This window comes from Microdochium trichocladiopsis, assembly GCF_020744255.1.
Source record: "Microdochium trichocladiopsis strain MPI-CAGE-CH-0230 chromosome Unknown B0I36scaffold_5, whole genome shotgun sequence".
Classification (NCBI taxonomy): Eukaryota; Fungi; Ascomycota; class Sordariomycetes; order Xylariales; family Microdochiaceae; genus Microdochium; species Microdochium trichocladiopsis.
In genome coordinates, this window is record NW_025763548.1 from 3,451,324 (window position 1) to 3,468,654 (window position 17,331).

At 55.9% G+C, this 17,331-nt stretch overlaps 6 protein-coding genes across 6 annotated transcripts; 5 read left to right on the forward strand and 1 right to left on the reverse strand.

Moving 5' to 3' along the window:
• Positions 1–598: 598 nt before the first annotated feature.
• On the reverse strand, positions 599–2,935 carry B0I36DRAFT_324446 (fungal-specific transcription factor domain-containing protein). The gene is made up of 4 exons (XM_046154112.1): positions 2,811–2,935; positions 2,587–2,748; positions 2,200–2,507; positions 599–2,145 (listed from the first exon to the last, which is right to left on the reverse strand). The coding sequence occupies exons 2-4, from the start codon at positions 2,742–2,744 to the stop codon at positions 671–673; spliced, it is 1,941 nt and encodes a 646-aa protein (XP_046013374.1). The 5' UTR covers positions 2,745–2,748; positions 2,811–2,935; the 3' UTR covers positions 599–670.
• A 1,251-nt stretch (positions 2,936–4,186) lies between these two features.
• B0I36DRAFT_324448 (major facilitator superfamily domain-containing protein) lies at positions 4,187–5,859 on the forward strand (the record flags this gene model as incomplete). The annotated part of the gene is made up of 4 exons (XM_046154113.1): positions 4,187–4,203; positions 4,285–4,735; positions 4,806–5,090; positions 5,149–5,859. The coding sequence occupies 4 exons, from the start codon at positions 4,187–4,189 to the stop codon at positions 5,686–5,688; spliced, it is 1,293 nt and encodes a 430-aa protein (XP_046013375.1). The 3' UTR covers positions 5,689–5,859.
• A 1,172-nt stretch (positions 5,860–7,031) lies between these two features.
• Positions 7,032–8,382, forward strand: B0I36DRAFT_289909 (uncharacterized protein). Its single transcript, XM_046151688.1, has 2 exons — positions 7,032–7,416; positions 7,586–8,382. The coding sequence occupies exons 1-2, from the start codon at positions 7,111–7,113 to the stop codon at positions 8,210–8,212; spliced, it is 933 nt and encodes a 310-aa protein (XP_046013376.1). The 5' UTR covers positions 7,032–7,110; the 3' UTR covers positions 8,213–8,382.
• An 806-nt stretch (positions 8,383–9,188) lies between these two features.
• Positions 9,189–11,019, forward strand: B0I36DRAFT_349735 (general substrate transporter; the record flags this gene model as incomplete). The annotated part of the gene is made up of 3 exons (XM_046156823.1): positions 9,189–9,321; positions 9,407–9,732; positions 9,805–11,019. 3 exons carry the CDS (start codon positions 9,189–9,191, stop codon positions 11,017–11,019), a joined length of 1,674 nt encoding a protein of 557 aa, XP_046013377.1.
• Positions 11,020–11,564: 545 nt separating this feature from the next.
• B0I36DRAFT_289917 (uncharacterized protein) lies at positions 11,565–12,560 on the forward strand. The gene is made up of 2 exons (XM_046151689.1): positions 11,565–11,877; positions 11,946–12,560. The coding sequence occupies exons 1-2, from the start codon at positions 11,689–11,691 to the stop codon at positions 12,078–12,080; spliced, it is 324 nt and encodes a 107-aa protein (XP_046013378.1). The 5' UTR covers positions 11,565–11,688; the 3' UTR covers positions 12,081–12,560.
• A 415-nt stretch (positions 12,561–12,975) lies between these two features.
• On the forward strand, positions 12,976–15,069 carry B0I36DRAFT_410163 (uncharacterized protein; the record flags this gene model as incomplete). Its single annotated transcript, XM_046161905.1, is given in 6 exon segments — positions 12,976–13,089; positions 13,113–13,269; positions 13,279–13,409; positions 13,440–13,820; positions 13,839–14,730; positions 15,020–15,069. Coding segments are annotated over 6 exon segments (1,725 nt in total).
• Between the last annotated feature and the right edge of the window lie 2,262 nt (positions 15,070–17,331).

Consider the following 17,331-nt stretch of genomic DNA (forward strand, 5'->3'; position numbering starts at 1 on the left):
ACTGACGCGGGACGATGGGAATCTAGCGCCGCGGGTCGGAAAGGCACGAGGCAAAAGCACCATATATACGCCAAGCCAGCTTCAGAGTCCCGTCGCGGGACAATGCTGGCCCGGTGTACACGCGGGCCCAGGGCCGACAACTGCAGGCCTGTATCGGACCTGTATCCGGAGGGGTTGATGGCCATAACCCGTAACCCGGCGCGGGGCCCATGGAAAGAGCCCGAACCTGTTGTAGTCCGTCGGCACCTCCCCCAAGAGGGCGTCCCGCATTTACGGATCCTCGAAGTGGGCGTTGGGGGAGTGAGGAGTTCGGCCAGGGGTCTCCCGAAGGCCTCACCTCGCCCGCCGTCGGCCTCGGAGCCTGTCCGAACTCACCCTTGCAAAACTCTGGGCGGGCATGGATTCTCCAATGGGGACCCCATAACCCGGGGGGGCCAAAAGGTGGGCTTAGCGTCGTTGACATGACACGGGCTGCCACCATCGGCTCACGTCTGCTGATTCACGCTGTCCGCACTGCCTGGGCGAAAGCCACCTGCATCATGTGGCTGCAGGTCATCATGCTTGTGCGACGGAACACACTCCAATCATACGTACAAACACACGCGTAGAGATGGGTGAGCAGGAAGAGACAGTTATTGAACATTGGCACGAGCTCAACCAAAACTCCCAGTCAAGGGGGCATGGGGATCCCATCGAATGACCCAAATGCCTCGTTAGCACCACCATACACGTAGTTGCCCATGTTCCACAGGACCTCGTCGTGTAGAAAGTCCCAGTTGAGCAGCTCGCTCGTATCGTCTAGCTGATACGCCGCGCCGGCCTCATCCGCGGCTCGCGGTGCCACCGCAAGCGGTTGCTGCTGATATTGATCCTGGAGTGGCAGGTAGCGCCCGTTCGTCCAGGCCAGGTGATTGTCGAGCCCAGGAACAAAGCCACCATACGGACCAGCCCCATTTTGTGAGCCTGTCGCCTGTTCGACGTTTGGGTAGTGGCCGAGACTCGGCACGACTTCATTGCCATCCTTGTCTGAGGCGTAGAAGGCCTGCGGGCCGTTTGCAGAGTGATCCGAGCCGCCAGCTCTCGGAAATTGCACGTGCGCATTGTCGGCGGGGGCAGCAAAGTGGCCGTGTGCCAGGTGGCCGCCGTTTGGGCCGCCTCTCGAGCCGGGAGGCGACGGCCTCCGCGACTGCACGATCCGTAGCTTGTGTGATAGGTGGTGATGCAGCGCCTCAAAGACGGCCACGTAATGCCGCGAGTTGGCCAGGTCCACCGTCATCTGCATCAGAGTCTTGCCGCAACGGCTCAGAATGTCGCGGCAGCGAGCGGCGACATCGGGGGTGAGCATGGCCGGCGTAGACACCGATGCAAAGTAGAGGATTGAGAATCCAGCATTGATCATCAGCTGGAAGTAGCTCCGCGTGTTCGTCACGATGGACCTTTCAAACAGATCAGAGTACAGTTCAATGGTACGCATGGCCCACTCCAGGCACTGCACAAGCACATGCCGAGGGGGCACGCCGTCGCGCTTCGGGCTGGCATCAACGGCACCGCGCATGATGTTGAAGATCTCGCGGGTCTTGAGCAAATCATACCACTCTGAACGCTCATACTGACTGCGCGGATGTTCGAAGACGGGGGCAGTGCTCCGCCATGCCTCTAGCCTCAACACAATGGCGTCCATGATCTCGCAGATTCTGCCAGTGGCCGTGAGCGCGCTGTAGCTGTCTGGGTCTGAGACCTTCCGCCTTAGCAGGCTTGAGAACATTGTGTTGACGTCGGATGATATCTGCCGCAGGCGGACTGTCAACAGAAGCACACTTGCTTCGCTGGGCGCCGAGTTGTGCAGCCTGTGCCGTCCAATATCCAACTCGTCAAGCGGCTTGCCAGGCTGGCTCTGCGTGGCGGCAATGATTTCGGCATCATCCGCATCGACAACCGAGGGCACATCGATGTCGTGGTCGGAAATGGCGAAAGGCCGACTCAGGGTACTTGAGCTGTAGCGGTCCATCAGGTAGACACACCAAAACACCCTACGGCGCATCTGCTCCTCCATGGGTGAGAATTCACCATGAGGCGACTTCTTATGAAGTCCCTGCTCCACGCACATTCTCATACACATCCGTACAATCTCCCAGATGGATGCGCCTGTACGTGGTCAGTTTCTTTCGGTACAGCTAATCACACCAAAGGAGTGCTAACCTATGTGAAAGTAAATCCCAAATCGTACAATGAGCAGAAGGTTCTGGATAGCAGAGAGATTGCTTGATAGGAAGGTGGGATCCAGGTATTCCATGGCGGTCAAATAGAACCCAAACGGATGATGCTTGCAGGCGTTGTGACGAAACGGCTTGACGGCACCGAGGGCCATGATCATGCAGGCGCGGTAAAGGGTTTGTCGTGGAAGCCCTTGACGCGGCGCATTTTTGGAGTTGTCGTAGATTTGGTTGAATAGGGTCTCGATCTCGGCACGGGAGAGGATGGGCTTTTGGGCATGGTCCTCGCGGATACTGTCAAAAGAAGGTTTTGTTAGTCTGTCCAGCCTCGAATGGATTCGTGGAAACAAATGCAGTGCCTGAGACCACATACTAGCTGTCAAAATATGCCCTGGCCTCGGTGCCGGAGGCTGGCAGAGGGCATGGCCCGACGCTCGGGCTCGCAGCAGCGGCCTGCGAGGCACTTGTCAGAGACTGGAGCAGGTCTGAGTGCCTGCTTCTCCAGTCCGGGTCGGTAAACAGGGAGCTCATGAAACTGCGAGGAAGGAAATGTCAGCTACACGAAACTCGAGTATGCGGATTCACGGCACTACCAACCTCAGACCGGCACCATGCAGAGCCGTCGAGGGCGTATCGACTGACTTGGCCGGTGTGACGGCGTCGGCGCCCGCGGGAGAGCCATCATGCACTGAAGGTGCTGGCCGCTTGGTTCCGCACTGTGGTGCGTGGACCTTCTGTTCAAGCTCGTGAATGTATCTGCGAGGGCGATCAGTTTTCACGCACGGATTCGATAAAAATGCGTGGGCAAACAAACACTTGGCCTGACTTACGCGCGCGAGATGAGCTCGCCAGTGGTTGTGTCCAAAATGGTACACGTGATGTTGTTCTTGATGCAGAGCCCGCATGCTGGGCGGCCACTGTCACACTGCAGACGCCGTGGTGGGCAAAGACTCAGTCCCGTACGGCGGCCATGCGAGCAGACTCAGCTTGGAAGGGACATACGCACCTTGACCTTGCGGGCAGAGCACGTTTGGCAGGCCGGCAGGCGTGGGAGCTGCTGCTGCTGGGGAGGATGGGGCTGGCGGGGTTCACGGTCCCGGTCGTGGGCGGAGGATGGCGGCGGCGGCGCCGCCTTGTCAGCCGGGCGCTTTGCCATCAGTGCCGGGCAGGTTGGTTGACCTCGACCTCGAGGTCGCGTGCGTTGGGGGGTCCGGCACAGGATCAGCGGAGATTGTGAATGCTGGGCTTTGGGGAAACGCCCCATTTCACTGCCCTTGGCAGCGCGCGCAGAGTCAGGCTCGCGCCGGGGCGGGCTTGGCCCGAGGCAGCCCCTCAGTGGGGGATCCGGGGCAGGCCCGCCCGCACGGGCCAAGCCCGGCGCTAACCTGCCGCCAAGCCGCGGGCCCTGCGGCGCCCCAGACTTCTCCAGAGTCGCTCCCCAGACTCCCACAGCCTGCACGCGCGGGGAACCCTCCGATCAGCATGCCCATCCTCAACGCCAAGGCCCTGCTGCATCGCTCACACGACGACCGCCCAGCACTGGCGGTAAGATAGGGCCTCGACGTGCTGCGATGCCAAGATGCTGGGAACGGCTGCGCATGAGGGAACTGCCAAGGCTTGCGGTATGGCTACTGGGTATATATGCTGGCGAGGGTTGTCGATCGTGTCAGGTTTTTCCTCTGGCCATCGACACGGGCAAGGCGATCTTCTTATTCTCAGGAAATCTCTAACCCAGCGACCTTTTATCAAGACTTTCTCTGTCTCCAGCACATGCAATGACTTCTCCGGATGCCGACCGCAAGCCCAGCGTGAGCGAGGTCAAGGCCGCTCAGGACCAGGTCGAGGATGTTTCCTCGCCCGACCGCCTGCTCGAGCAGTGGCCACTGCTGCGCGACTTGACTCCCGAGCGCCGCGACGCAATCAACAAGCGGCTGCTCAAGAAGCTCGATTGGATCTTCCTGCCATGCATCACCATGATGTTGCTCATGAAGTGAGTCTCTAATCGGCAAAACTTCTCTAGCCGCCCATGCGGGGGATTCCAAATGCTGACCAGCTGACGCGCACTCTCCAGCTACCTTGACCGCATCAACGTGTCCAACGCTCGTCTCGCTGGCATGCAGAAGGACCTTGGCATGACCGACACCGAATGGTCCGCGGGAATCTCTCTGTTCTACGTCGGCTACATCATTTCTCAAGTCCCTGCCAACGTCGTCCTCGCAAAGGGCAACCCGCGCTTGCTCTTGCCTATTTGCATGCTGGGTTGGTCTGTGACTACCATTTGCATGACTGCTCTGTCGAGCGGCTGGGGTTTCATGCTGTGCCGATTCGTGGTCGGTGTCACAGAAGGGCCCTTTGTCCCGGCTGTTTCCCTCATGACATCCTCGTGGTACACGAAGCACGAGTCCCCTCTCCGCATGAGCATCTGGCACGCCGGCAACATCATCTCCAACGTCATTTCAGGTCTTTTGGCTGCTGCCATCCTCACTACAATGGAGGGCATTCGCGGTCTCCACTCCTGGCAGGTCAGTCATCAATCATCCATGGGCCATCCTGTGACATGCATCCAGAACTAACTTGCGTGTCCATTCACAGTGGTTTGTTCTCATTGAGGGCATCGTTAGCATCGCCGTCGCCATTGTCTCGTTCTGGTGCATTCCCAAATGGCCTAACAACACTGGCACCTACTTCCTTACAGCCGAGGAGTCCGAGATGGCACAGTACCGAATGCAGGTCTCTGGTGGCGGATACACCGAGGACGACGAGGGAACTCGTTGGGGCGGTGTCATCCTGGCTGCCAAGGACCCCTTCACTTGGATGTTTGCCTGCCTCCACTTCTTTGTCATTGTCGGGCAGTCCTTCAAGGATTTCTTCCCTTCTGTGAGTTTCCCCGGCTTCCCAGCCCTACAAATGTTCCATTTCTAACATTGCGACAAAGATCCTGGAAACCTTCCATTTCGACAAGACTGGAACCTACCTCCTCCAAGCGCCTCCTTACCTCTTCGCGTATGGAGTCTGTATCGCGGTCTCCTGGTCCAGCGGTCGCTTGCTCGAGCACTGCTGGCACATCGTCGGCGCTATGGCCACCGCTCTTGCCGGTGCTGTCATTCTGATCTCCACCCTTCAGCAAGCTCCCCGCTACTTTGGCCTGTTCCTCCTGTGCTCTGGCCCGTTCATCGCTCTCAACTTGCACTTGTCTTGGGAGACGACGGTTGTGCCCCGGCCCCGCACCAAGCGTGCTGCGCTGGTGGCTATCGCCAACTGTGCCAGCAGCGTGACGCACTGGTTCAGCCCCTATTTTTTCCTCACGAACCAGGCTCCCCGTTATGAGATGGGTGGTGGCATCATCATTGTCGGTTGCGGCGCCTCCATCCTGTCCTGTCTCATGCTCAAGTGGTGGGTCAACCGGAAGAACAAGCAGCTCGAGGAGAGGCAGGCACAGACTGGCGAGTACAACGAGTGGCGCTTTGTGTCTTGAGCAGTCTACGGGCCTTGTTCGACCAACAGTGGAATCGGCTCAGTGCCGAAAAAGCTGGTCAATTCTTGGTCGCCGCCTTTAGCAGCGACTTCAATAACTCCGTAGACCTAATGCAAGTGAACAGCCCAAACTCCTGGGCATGCGCTCCACCAAGACATCATTATAAACAACTCTTTTAAATATCTTGCTTTGTTCCACGTCTCGTCATCAGACATCTATTGTCAGTATTTGAACCCGGTTGTATGCTTCTACCAATTTCTTCATCCTAGTTTCGTGTTTGAAAGACGAATGAACCCCACAGTGCAGCCTCCCCGACGTCGGCCTAGTTCTCCAGAGGTCACGGGATGTGAACTTACTAGATGAATGTACCATTGTACCCGTTGAGATACGACCACATCTACATCGCTTTCCTGGCCAACACAGATCTCAAAAAGAGCCTGCTTGAGCGACATTTCTCGAGATAAGCGCTGGCCCGCAAGGAGCTGCGGTAGTCTATGGTGCGTCCACTGACGCCACCAGCCTGCCTGGTCGCCTGTCCCACGGAGGTCGTCGGCGCCTTGGATCCGTCCGCGGTCGATATAAGCAATGATCTCAAGATTTTCATGTAGACCTTAAACCTCTGCCCCCTAAGGCGGGCTGAGGACAGCAGGCTCGGCTCACGCATGAAGAGCTTGGTGAGAGGAGTTGTTGCGCAGCCATGCAAGTTCTACATACTCCACTTGACGATATCTGGTAAGATTGTGCAAGATGCGCCATGAGCCTGGACGGAGCAAGCATCTTCGCCAGCATAACCGTACGGACATCCGATATTTGGGGCTCTGTGAACCCTCTGTTGGACAATGCGACCCCGACAAACTCAAGCTAGAGTAGAGGCGTTGGGCAGACTATGACAATCCCCAAGACTCTCGTACCCTATCCTGTTCCACGGAGGACAATCCAGGGTTTTCCATATTTGGGTGTTGTATCAATACAGCCTCTAGCACCTTCTTTCTTGGATTCGGGTAGCATCAATTATTAACAGGAACCATTACCGGACAGTGCTGCAAACAGTACCTCATCGTGTGCGACGCAAAGAACGAGGCCTTGACGCTGCTCCGTTCTTCCATAGTAGTGCCGGTGAAGGCCCGGGTGAGCACCACGCCATCCGATGCGTGGACCTACCACCCACCGAATTGTGGTCGCTCGGAGCGGCCCCGAGCGGAAGTGCGAATTGCGGGGAGGAAAACCGCTCAGCCCCAAGTAGCCTGCTCCACACTGGTGAGGGTCGTGTTGGAGAAAGCTCCGGCTTCCCCCATTTTTCCGCCTCCCGCTTTCTCATTCCTTGCCCTTTTACCCGTGCACACGCTCTTGTTTCTCACATCTCTGGTGATTGTCGAGTGCTATAACGAACACGCGAGAACAAACCTACGGGGGATTGCCATCATGAACTTTTACGCTCCACCACCTACCATCACGGCCGAGCTCCATGTCCGGATCCCTGACGAGCTGCGTTGCGTAGGCCAGGAGACCGAATGGCGTGGAGGCTCCGCGGTCCAATTCCAGCACATCTTCCTAGAGGGCCCCGTGGTAGACACTGATGGAAACCTCTATATTGTCGACATTCCATACGGGAGGATCCTGAAAATCGACAGCCAAAAGAACGTCACAGTAGCTGCGCAGTGGGATGGCGAGCCCAACGGGCTTGTAGGAACTCCAGACGGAACCCTGATGATTGCCGATTACAAGCAGGTGAGTTTTTGAGTACCAATCTGTGTACCCTATTGTTCGCTCGGTGTTGCATCATGGCCGTAAGCAGAATGGCGACATATGGGTCAGCTGTGATAAGGATGCTGCCTTTCATCTCTCATCTCTCAATTGGCGACAATGACCAAGAACTAACCACCGACCTGGTCTGCAGGGCATCCTCGAATTCGACCCGGCGACTGGCAAAGTCGGGCCCAAGCTCACACGGAAGAATCTCGAACGATTCAAGGGGCCTAACGACCTCATCATCGACTCCCATGGAAACCTGTACTTTACAGATCAAGGCCAGACTGGCATCACGGACCCAACAGGAAGAGTGTACAGGCTCTCACCCCAGGGGAAGCTGGACACGTTACTGGATAACGGAGCGTCGCCGAATGGGATCGTGCTTTCCGTAGATGAACGCTTCTTGTACGTTGCCATGACACGGGCGAACCAGGTCTGGCGCCTGCCACTTCACGAGGACGGCACAACGAGCAAAGCCGGCGTGTTCTTCCAGTCATTTGGCAATGCCGGGCCGGACGGCCTGGCAGTTGATGAGGAGGGCAGTCTGTTTGTGTGCCATCCCAGTCTTGGTTCAGTCTTTGTCGTGGACAGCCACGGTGTGCCCAAGGCGAGGATTGTCAGTGGTACAAAAGGACTGAACCTCACAAACTGCTGCTTCGGCGGCCCCGAGCACAAGACGTTATACATCACGGACAGCATGGAAGGAAACGTGCAAAAGGTGGATTGGCACTGCCGGGGTGCTGTCAAGGCACCAAAACTGAAGAAGCGCGAATAGCCGTCCTTCTCAGCTGGGTGCGGAGGCGCACGGGCGTGAGGCTTGACTCACGCGTGAGCCCTCTAGCTGTCTACTAGCATTGGGCTGTTTCCTAGAAATGGCACTGATATTCGATTCCTGGTGTTAGCTGCGCATGTTCAGGCCGTCTCCACACTCAGCCGCACCCATGCCATCCCTGAAAAGAAAGCTCTTTGTAATCACATGGGAGCCTCTCAGTCTTGCTGTACAGTGCTGGTGCAACAGGTTTGCAGAATGTCCGCGGCCGTGGTCAGCTGTATCGCGCCTTGGCGATCAGCACAGTGCTCCTCTTTTCGTCCCCAACGCGACTCGCCGACGAGCGCTTCGGCCACATGAGCGCCCGGCGCGGGAGGCTGCCAAGAAAAGTCTTCGCAGAGGCTTGTCGTGTCCCAATGCCGCCTCGGCCGCTTGGCATGCGCACCAAGGGCAGAACGGGGCCTGCGGACATCTTTATGGGGGGGGCCGTGATCGCTTGCGGACAGACCCCGGCAGGAACAGTCTGGGCCCATCGGTGTGAACCCGAGTTCTGGGGTCGGCACTTCTCACGAGTCATGCTCCAATTGCTCCCCAGAAGCTTCCTCGGTGCTGCTAAACGCTGCTAGTCTTTTCCGTAGGAGACGGACATGCCCCGAAGCCCGGACCTCCTCGTTTCCAGCCTGGGGCCCCAGTCCTCCGCAAAACGCAATGTTCCCCACGGGCGCCAGTTCTTTGCTGCTGACGGTGGCACAGTGGTGCGTGCGGCTAAGGCATCTGACCATCGGCCGACCCCCAGCCTCGTCGACATAAATGCAAAGCTGTCGCTCCTGACGATTCTGGATCTTCTTGATCATCAGCGCGACCCGACTCTCCGCCTGAACAAGCAGCAAGTCGCGGGATTGGAAGCCTCTCTCTACCCCTTCCTCACTATCAAGCACAAGTCTCGACTGTCGTGTTCCGTCGTCGACCGTCGTAGCCCACCATGACGCGTCCCAATATGATCAAGGCCACCAAGAAGGCCATCAAGGACAGCCCCAAGGAGATTTTCAACTGGTATCTCCTTTTCTGCACCTGCGTTTGGAGTTTCTCTGGTGTTGCCAAGGGCTTCGATGAAGGTATGTTCTTCTGTTGCCTACTCCCCAGAATCACGAGCCGCGTGGACTCCCACCATTCTAATGCGTTCTCCGTTCGCCGTTGTAGGAAATATTGCCTCTCTGGTCATCATGGACTCCTTCAGGTCTCGATTTGGTATTGCCAAGCAGTCCGAAGCCGACTATGCAAACACCAAGGGATGGATTGTCGCTATTGCCACTGCCGGTGCTGTCTTTGGCTGTCTGGGCTGTGTCTGGCTCACTCAGAGGCTTGGTCGCACCTACACGTTTCAACTGTTCACCATTATCTACATCGCCGGTGTCCTTGGCCAGACCTTCAGCGACGGCAATCTAGGTGCCCTCTACGCCACGCGTGTCATCGCGGGTCTCGGTATCGGTGCTACTACCGTGTTGCCTTCGGTCTATATTGCAGAGGTATGTCACTTCACTGAGGACAACTTTACCCGACACGCGACATGGCTAATTCTCATCTTCTCCACGCTCCAGATTTCCCCTCAGCCTATCCGTGGTCTCCTGACTTTGCAATACACCTGCTGCCAGCAGCTCGGTGTCGTCTTTGGCTTCTTCTTCAACTATGGCGTCACACAGTATCACGCCAACACCGACCTCCAGTGGCAGCTGCCAACGGCTCTGCAGGTCTTGCCCGCCGTCATCTGGGGTATCGGATCATTCTTCACCCCCGAGACCCCTCGATTCCTCCTCAGCAAGGGCAAGCGCAGCCAGGCTCTGGCTACCCTCTGCCGCTTCCGAAACCTCCCCGAAGACCACCCGTACGTCCAGGCCGAGTTCCAGGGCATTGAGAACCAGCTCAATGCCGAGATCGAAGTCGTCGCTGGTGCCTCGACCCTCGACCTTGTCAAAGAGACTTTTGCCGACCTCTCTAACCGTCGCCGCTTCATGCTCATGTTCTCCTGCCACGTACTCGGACAGTGGTCTGGCGCCAACGCCATCACGCAGTACAGCCCGACCATCTTTGGCTACCTCGGCATCGTCGGCACTGAGTCGCGCTTCCTCGCGACCGGCTTGTACGCTGTTGTCAAGTTTGTGTCTGTGCTGCTCTTCTCCATCTTTGTCATCGATTTCATCGGCCGCCGCCGGTCTCTGATGACGGGCATCGTCCTCCAGATTGTGACTCTGGCGTTCGTGGGCGCATACCTGCGAGCCACAACGGGCATGTCGGTTGCCGTCATCGAGGCCTCGGCCAGCGCCATGGCAGCTTCCCGCGCAGCAATCGTTGCTATCTACATCCACGCCCTGGCCTGGTCCATCGGCTGGTTTTCCATTCCCTACCTTGTCTCGGCTGAGGTGTTTCCCATGCGCATTCGCTCCCTCAACGTCTCGGTCCTCATGGCAGTCCACTGGGCCATGTACTTTGGCTGCTCGCGTGCCATGCCTTCGCTCCTCGCTGCCACCAATCGCTTTGGTGCCTTCTTCTTCTTCATGGGCATCTGCGTCATCTCGCTCGTCTATGTCTTCTTTGCAATGCCCGAGACTTCTGGTCGTTCGCTTGAGAGCATGGACAAGTTGTTCGACCACCCATGGTACAAGGTCCACAAGATTGCCTACCCGACGGCCGAGGATCTGAAGCCTGCTGCTCGCAGAGAGCTCGAGCCCGAGTCGAAGAACCTCGAGGAGGCTGGCATGGCTGATCACGCCGAACGGACCATCTCGAACCAGGAAAAGGACTCGCACAGGGCGTGAAAGTGATCAATCAAGAGGCTTGCATAGCCGGGTCTACAATTAACTAGTGCCTCCAGCACAAATCAAGACGAGATAGTATCAAAATGAGTACACATGCTCTTGAAACATGGCCAGTGAAAAAAAAAAAAAGTACTGGTGTTCCGTAAGCCAATGAACTTGTGCTCGTGTGTGTGTGGGCGTGAGGCTGCCGATCCTTCCGACTCGCGTCACTTGCCGCTTTCCAAATCCAACTAGTGCCAGGGCCAAGGATCCGGCACGTGACAACATAACCTCTGGATAGCTGGCTCATGGCTCTCATCGGTCATGTGCCTCTCTCAGAACTTGTCTTTTGTGTGGCGCCTACCGAGCATCGGGCTGCGAAGACAGCCTATGTGAAGCACACAAAGTTGACGCCATAGTTACGGCGGCTTCAGTTGGGCATGGCGGCATGCCCGGAACAGCATGCATATCGATTTACGCGGTATTTACACTATATCCGTACAGAGAAGAATTGGTGCCGTATTGTGGGGTCACAATGCCTGGAGCCCCTCCTCGTCAGTCCCCTTCCCAACAATCAACAATTCAAGCTTGACTTTCCTGCATCGCATCACCAACTTCCCCCGCCCCAATCTACGACGAGCATCAATTGCCCCCAAGCCACAGATCTCCGAGGGAACGCAGCCTTCCAAGATGGTTTATACAATCACTGTGCATCTGTACGCCAACGACCAGCCCGACTCGGTCGACCGCATCAAAGCCAAGCTCATCGAAGCCTCGCGCGTCTACTCAAAGGACCGCGAGACTGTCAGCTGGTTCGTCATGCAGGATGTTCATGACCCCAGAGCCTTCACCATTGTGGAGCGCTTCGAGACTGAATATGTAAGGTCCTAGCAAGAGCAGGTCGATGTCGTACACTCCGCTGATCTATGCGCTTCCCTACGCGCCAGAGCCAGAAGTACCACCTGGAGAATCCTTACTGGAAGACGTTTGACCCTTATGTGGTCCCCCTGCTCGACAGGCCTATGGATCTCAGGAGACACGAAGAATTAGACACGTCCAAGGATGTCGCGGTCCCTCAGTAAGCCTCATTAGGACAACGGGACCGCGTCCTGTCTTCTTCAAAAGGCGCCGTCGGCTGTCTCAGTGAGCTGTGGATGGGCTGTCTCAGCCAGCTGTGGATGCGCTGTCGTGGCTGGAGACACTCGCTGCCTGTCACACCCAGCCAGCCGTACGACGCAACAATGCCAAAATCTGCGTTGAGCCTATAATCTTGTGCTCCCAGTTCTGATGCAAGCATGGACGTGGCTGCTCGTACGGGAGATTGAAGACAGCCATTTCTGTGTACACAGCCAATTGCAAGCTATGCCCCTTAAGCCACAATCCTTCCGACAAGGATGACTAGTTCACCCGTGAGAAACATAGTTACTAGTTGTCTGTAATGGCAGGGGTCGTTCAGCCATCCAGGGTTTATTTGGAGTCAATTGTTCCGCATCATCCATAAACACAGGCTAGACCCTGCTTGCTACACATATTTGTGACAAGTTTCCCCATCGTCTAATGCTCAAATTTGGAAACCATATCGGCAGTGCTATGACACCCTATACACTTACCCACGTGTATACCATCAGGCGGGTCGCAACCGTAGAGCGGGTTGCAGCCGGCTGTATCAAGTATATATAGAACTACTTCGACCTGATTTATGAATGAGTCTGTGAGTATGACCTTCTCAACCATAATTCAGCACCTGGACTTCTTCTTGTGCCTCTTCGCAACTCCCCCATCATCTCGACGATCAAAGATCCTAGTCAACTCTGGCGCACGAGCGCGGCCGTTTCAGCAACGATGTTGCCGTGGCTTGGTTCACTCGCGAGGGCTGAAGTGGCCCTTTTGACTGCCACGCTGCTGCTCGTCCAGCTGAATGTTGTGCTCCAGCCAGTACTTGCCTCTGCCATCGGACCACGAGCAGGCGTTCGAGTGATGGTTGTGGGCGATTCAATCTCCCACGGGCGAGAAGGGGACTATACTTGGCGGTTTCGCATCTGGGAGTGGTTCCGCGATAACGGCATCGCCGCCGAGTTTGTTGGACCTTGGGTTGGTACTTATCCTCGGACGAGCCATCCACGCCGGTTGCACCATTGCTCCAGGGGACAAAGGCAACAGTCCCTCCACCTCGAACATATGGCGGATATGCCGCGGGCATCGGATCATTCCCATGCAACCACTATGCCCTGTGGGGACGCCAAGCCGCTCAAGTCAAGAACGACATTTCCAGTATTGTAGGCACATACCAGCCGGACTATATCCTGATGGCGATTGGATTCAACGATATGGGCTGGTTTGTCAGCGGGTCCGAGGGCACGCTGGCAAGCGTCAAATCAATCGTGGACAACGCCCGCAGCGCTAAGCCAAACGTAAGATTCGCCATCGCAAATGTGCCGCAGCGGACTCTGATTAAGGGACGCGACGACCTCCCAATTGCTACCAGCAACTACAACATCTTGCTGAGCCAGAACATCCCCAGGTGGTCAACGCCAAACTCGCCCCTGGCTTTGGTCAAACTACAAGAGAATTACGGCTGTGGCGTTGCTGCGTGTCCTGCCGCCTATGATGGGCTCCACCCAAACGCCCTCGGGGAGTTTCAGATAGCCCAGGCTTTCTCAACGACCCTCAAGAACTCCTTTGGGCTGGGAAGTGCAGTACTTGCAATCCCTGGAAACATACCTGGCCGCTCCTGCTCAATGCCAGGCAATGTACGAGCCAGTTCATCGCCGCAGGGTGTTACGGTTACGTGGGATAAAGTGTGTGGCGCAACGGGCTACAACGTGCGCACGCGGATAAAGGGGCAACCTTGGACTGAACCTCAGTACGCGAACCCGGTGAATCGAGTCGATACCAGCTGGACAGTTGCCGGCCTTGAGTGGGAATACCAGATCCAGGCTGTCTGCGGTGACAGCATCAAGTCGTCCTATAGTGGCACTGTCGGAGCAACTGCCACCCCTCAGACACCAGAGCCGCCGGTAAACATTGTCACCCATGCACTCAGTAACGGGGTCACAGTAAGCTGGGATCCGGCACCAGGTAGTGGCGGCGTGACAATCTGGGAAGTGATTACATACTCCGCGGACCTGGCTGGATCCTTCCTCAATAGTGTCGGCATTCCCGGCGGCGCGCGCTCCGCGACTATCACCGGGCTGATCCCCGGCGAGCGCTATGTCGTTGCCGTAGCGGGATGGAACCAATACGGTGGCGGTCTCCCAGGAGGTGGGCCGCAGGTCCGCGTTGGCAAGGGCCGGCCGGCTGCGCCCACGAACCTCAAAGTCTACACGCGCGACGCCGTCACAGTCCAGCTCAGATATGATGGGGACGGCAACGCGGCGGGCTATCATGTGTGGACGCGCAATGTCAACGAGCCAGGGTCTGTCCTGAAGAAAGACCCTTATGCTGCCGGAAGTACGTGCTGGGGCGTCACCTTCTTGTTCCCTGGCGTCTGGAATTATGAGTACTGCATGACAGCAGTCAACGGAAACGAGGAGTCGGCCCTCTCAGCATGCGTCAAAGGCTCGGCAGAGACTACCCCAGGCTTGCTCGAGTGTCCGGCCGCAAGTCAACACGACGGTGGCGGGTGGGAGCTTACACCAGAGGTACCGCTTCCAGGTGGTGGCGGTGATGATAGCGGTGGCATGCCTACCCTACCCCCGACCACTGGTGACGACTTATGGCGTCAGGATACATGTGACAACCCATCTCTCACAGGCGCGGGTGTCGCTCCGAAGGACAGGTGGAATGCTGTTCATACTTCAGGGGCATGGAGCTCCGCAATTGCGGACTGGAGGTTTGCTCGAGATTCACCAAGATTTGCCCCGGCCATGAGCTTATTCCTGGGTGGCGACAAGAGCATGAACTGTCAGGTTCGTGCAGACCGCAATGGTGAGTGCAGGGTTCCTCCCAGGGCGCGGTATGCGCTCAGCGACTCTGGGAACCCCCTTCTGACCATGTGTTGCTCATTATTAGGTTGCGACAGCTTTTACCTTTGTCGAGACTTGGGCGTCGCAGCACCATATCTCATTCTGAACTCCTTCGTGGCCCTCAATAATGTAAGGTCAAATGCGCCGTCTCGCCGGACCATATCGATGCCCTTTGTGTTGACTGAAGCCTCCGTCTTGCAGATAATCGGAAACTTTTATGACGGTATCAACACCGCCATGAGCAGCCTAGCCGCTCAGCTTGGCGCCATCTCAGACCTGTTTGATCGCCCTGTCAAGGAGAAGGCGAATGAAAAGGTGCTGCTCGATATCTTATCACTTGGATTGGCTCTACTGTCTGCTCCAGTGTTCAATATCGCTCTGAAACAGCTCGCTTTTCTAGGCACCAGACCAAACGAGCTCGGAGTACTGAAGGACTGGGTGAACCCCCTTGTGCAGACCGGAATCACAATATCCAAGGACCAAATGAAGGTGCCCACGTCGTTCGACATGACGAAGGAGCTAGGAGCTCATCTCGCAACGATGGTTGAGAGCTGGTGGAGGGCGTTGACTAAGCTTGTAAGTGGTTCAAGACCCAATCAGCTTTGTCGATTCGTTCGCGAGGAGCGGCAGGCGGGCGGAGACACTAACACATGATCAACTCTGCTCTCCCATTACAGCAAGAGTGGATTTTCAGCGGCGAAGACAAGGCGAACGACTTCTTGTTTGAAATCATCAAGGACGGTCGTTTATCTGCAGACGAGTACACACCTATAGCGACCGATGCGATCCGTGGCCTTGTGTTCAAGACACTCTTTGCCTTCATGATCCCGCTAGTGTGGTCCCAGTTATCACAGACACCGCAATACCCTGCCGTGGTTGCCACGGGCATCAGGTGCTCCGATACTTGGGATCATGAGCGTTTCCGTGTGCACCAATCCGACAAGGGAGCAGTTGAGGTGTGCTACCAAAATCAGAGATACCTTCTGGTTGGTGCGGAGGAACCCGAGGAGAAGTGCGTACAAGGGTACTGCAATCCGACAAGTGGAATCTGTCGACCAGACACATGCACGAAAGGCTTCTTGAAAGTGCTTGCTGGAGCCACATCAATCGATGGAGTCAACTTTGGCGGATTGACGCGCGAGGCTGTGGTTGCTGCGTAAGTTGAAATTGCCTCATTCTATGTTTGCTACCGATTTCTGCATCTACAAGACGCGAAGTGCAGCTCGGAGAGAGCCTCCATTTCTGGATCGGAAAGACCCAACCACCACATTCCTAACCATGGCAGAACGAGATACACTAACAGAAATTGGCTGATGTAGAGCACTTGCAACCTTTGATGCCCAAAACGGAAACGTGGCAAAGCCCGATGCGGAGACCTCACTCGTGGACCCGACGGACCCCAATATTCAGAATGCGATCTACGATTATGGAATTCGTGCACCTGGCTTACTACGAATTCCAGTCTGTAATATCGAGGACTTGGTCAAAACCTGGAAGAGTAGTACCCGGAAGGGCAGTTTCCCTTGTCCATAATCAGTGCGTACTTTTAGTGTCAAACAAACAGCGCGACGTCAGCTACGGGGCTTATATGCCGCATCCGCCGCTATTAATGAGCATAGTGTTGGCTTTGAATACATAGAGAAATAGGAGCAATGAGAGACTAATTACTCAGAAGTTCGGCGTCTATCGTGGGAGAACAAAGATGAAGACAATCGGTGAAATTGAAGAAGAACTGGGCCTAATGCCTAGAGGCAATGCAAGATAAGGATCAGAGACTAGATACAAATAACTCTGCCGAGGCCCATCTCCCCCCCAATGATTACAAATGTCTACTTATGTCTGGTCGCAGGCTATTGAACCACATTGAGATTTATTATCACTCCGGACGCTGACCGGCAATATTATATCATCATTCCGAGCTGCGGGAAACCCTACCAATGACGAGATCCAGGCTATGCGGGACTAACGTGCTAGTATCGTACCGGGACGAGGATGCCAGCGCCACATTGACGCCACGCGCGGAAACCGGGCCACACCCCCCTGGCATTTTTCTAGAAAACCCACCAAGCATAGAATTCGAACTAAATTTGTCATTAAGAAGGCATGTCAATTACTCCGCAGTGCATTTACGATTATCAAGCACCGATGAATATGCGTTTGCTTGGAAATCCTGGGATGCTCCGGACATCATTATCATTCAAAGGGTTAATGGTCTCGTACCCGGTTGAATAGCGGGATGCAGGATTTCTATGAGATAAATAGCTCAATCACAGCAGCTGGTTAACTTTGATTTTAGATGACATCCTTCTCGATTCAAATACTCGTACTCTTACAAATACCATTCCCATCAATCAACACTTCACTCGCA

Bases quoted from the DNA above. Each gene is read 5' to 3' on its own strand.
- B0I36DRAFT_324446 (XM_046154112.1), bottom strand. From the start codon at position 2,744: ATGAGCTCCCTGTTTACCGACCCGGACTGGAGAAGCAGGCACTCAGAC. The intron at 2,508-2,586 runs GTATGTGGTCTC...TTCTTTTGACAG, and splicing joins AGGGCATATTTTGACAGCTA to TATCCGCGAGGACCATGCCC. The intron at 2,146-2,199 runs GTTAGCACTCCT...GACCACGTACAG, and splicing joins TGGGATTTACTTTCACATAG to GCGCATCCATCTGGGAGATT.
- B0I36DRAFT_289917 (XM_046151689.1), top strand. From the start codon at position 11,689: ATGGTTTATACAATCACTGTGCATCTGTACGCCAACGACCAGCCCGAC. The intron at 11,878-11,945 runs GTAAGGTCCTAG...CCTACGCGCCAG, and splicing joins AGCGCTTCGAGACTGAATAT to AGCCAGAAGTACCACCTGGA.
- B0I36DRAFT_289909 (XM_046151688.1), top strand. From the start codon at position 7,111: ATGAACTTTTACGCTCCACCACCTACCATCACGGCCGAGCTCCATGTC. The intron at 7,417-7,585 runs GTGAGTTTTTGA...CCTGGTCTGCAG, and splicing joins TGATTGCCGATTACAAGCAG to GGCATCCTCGAATTCGACCC.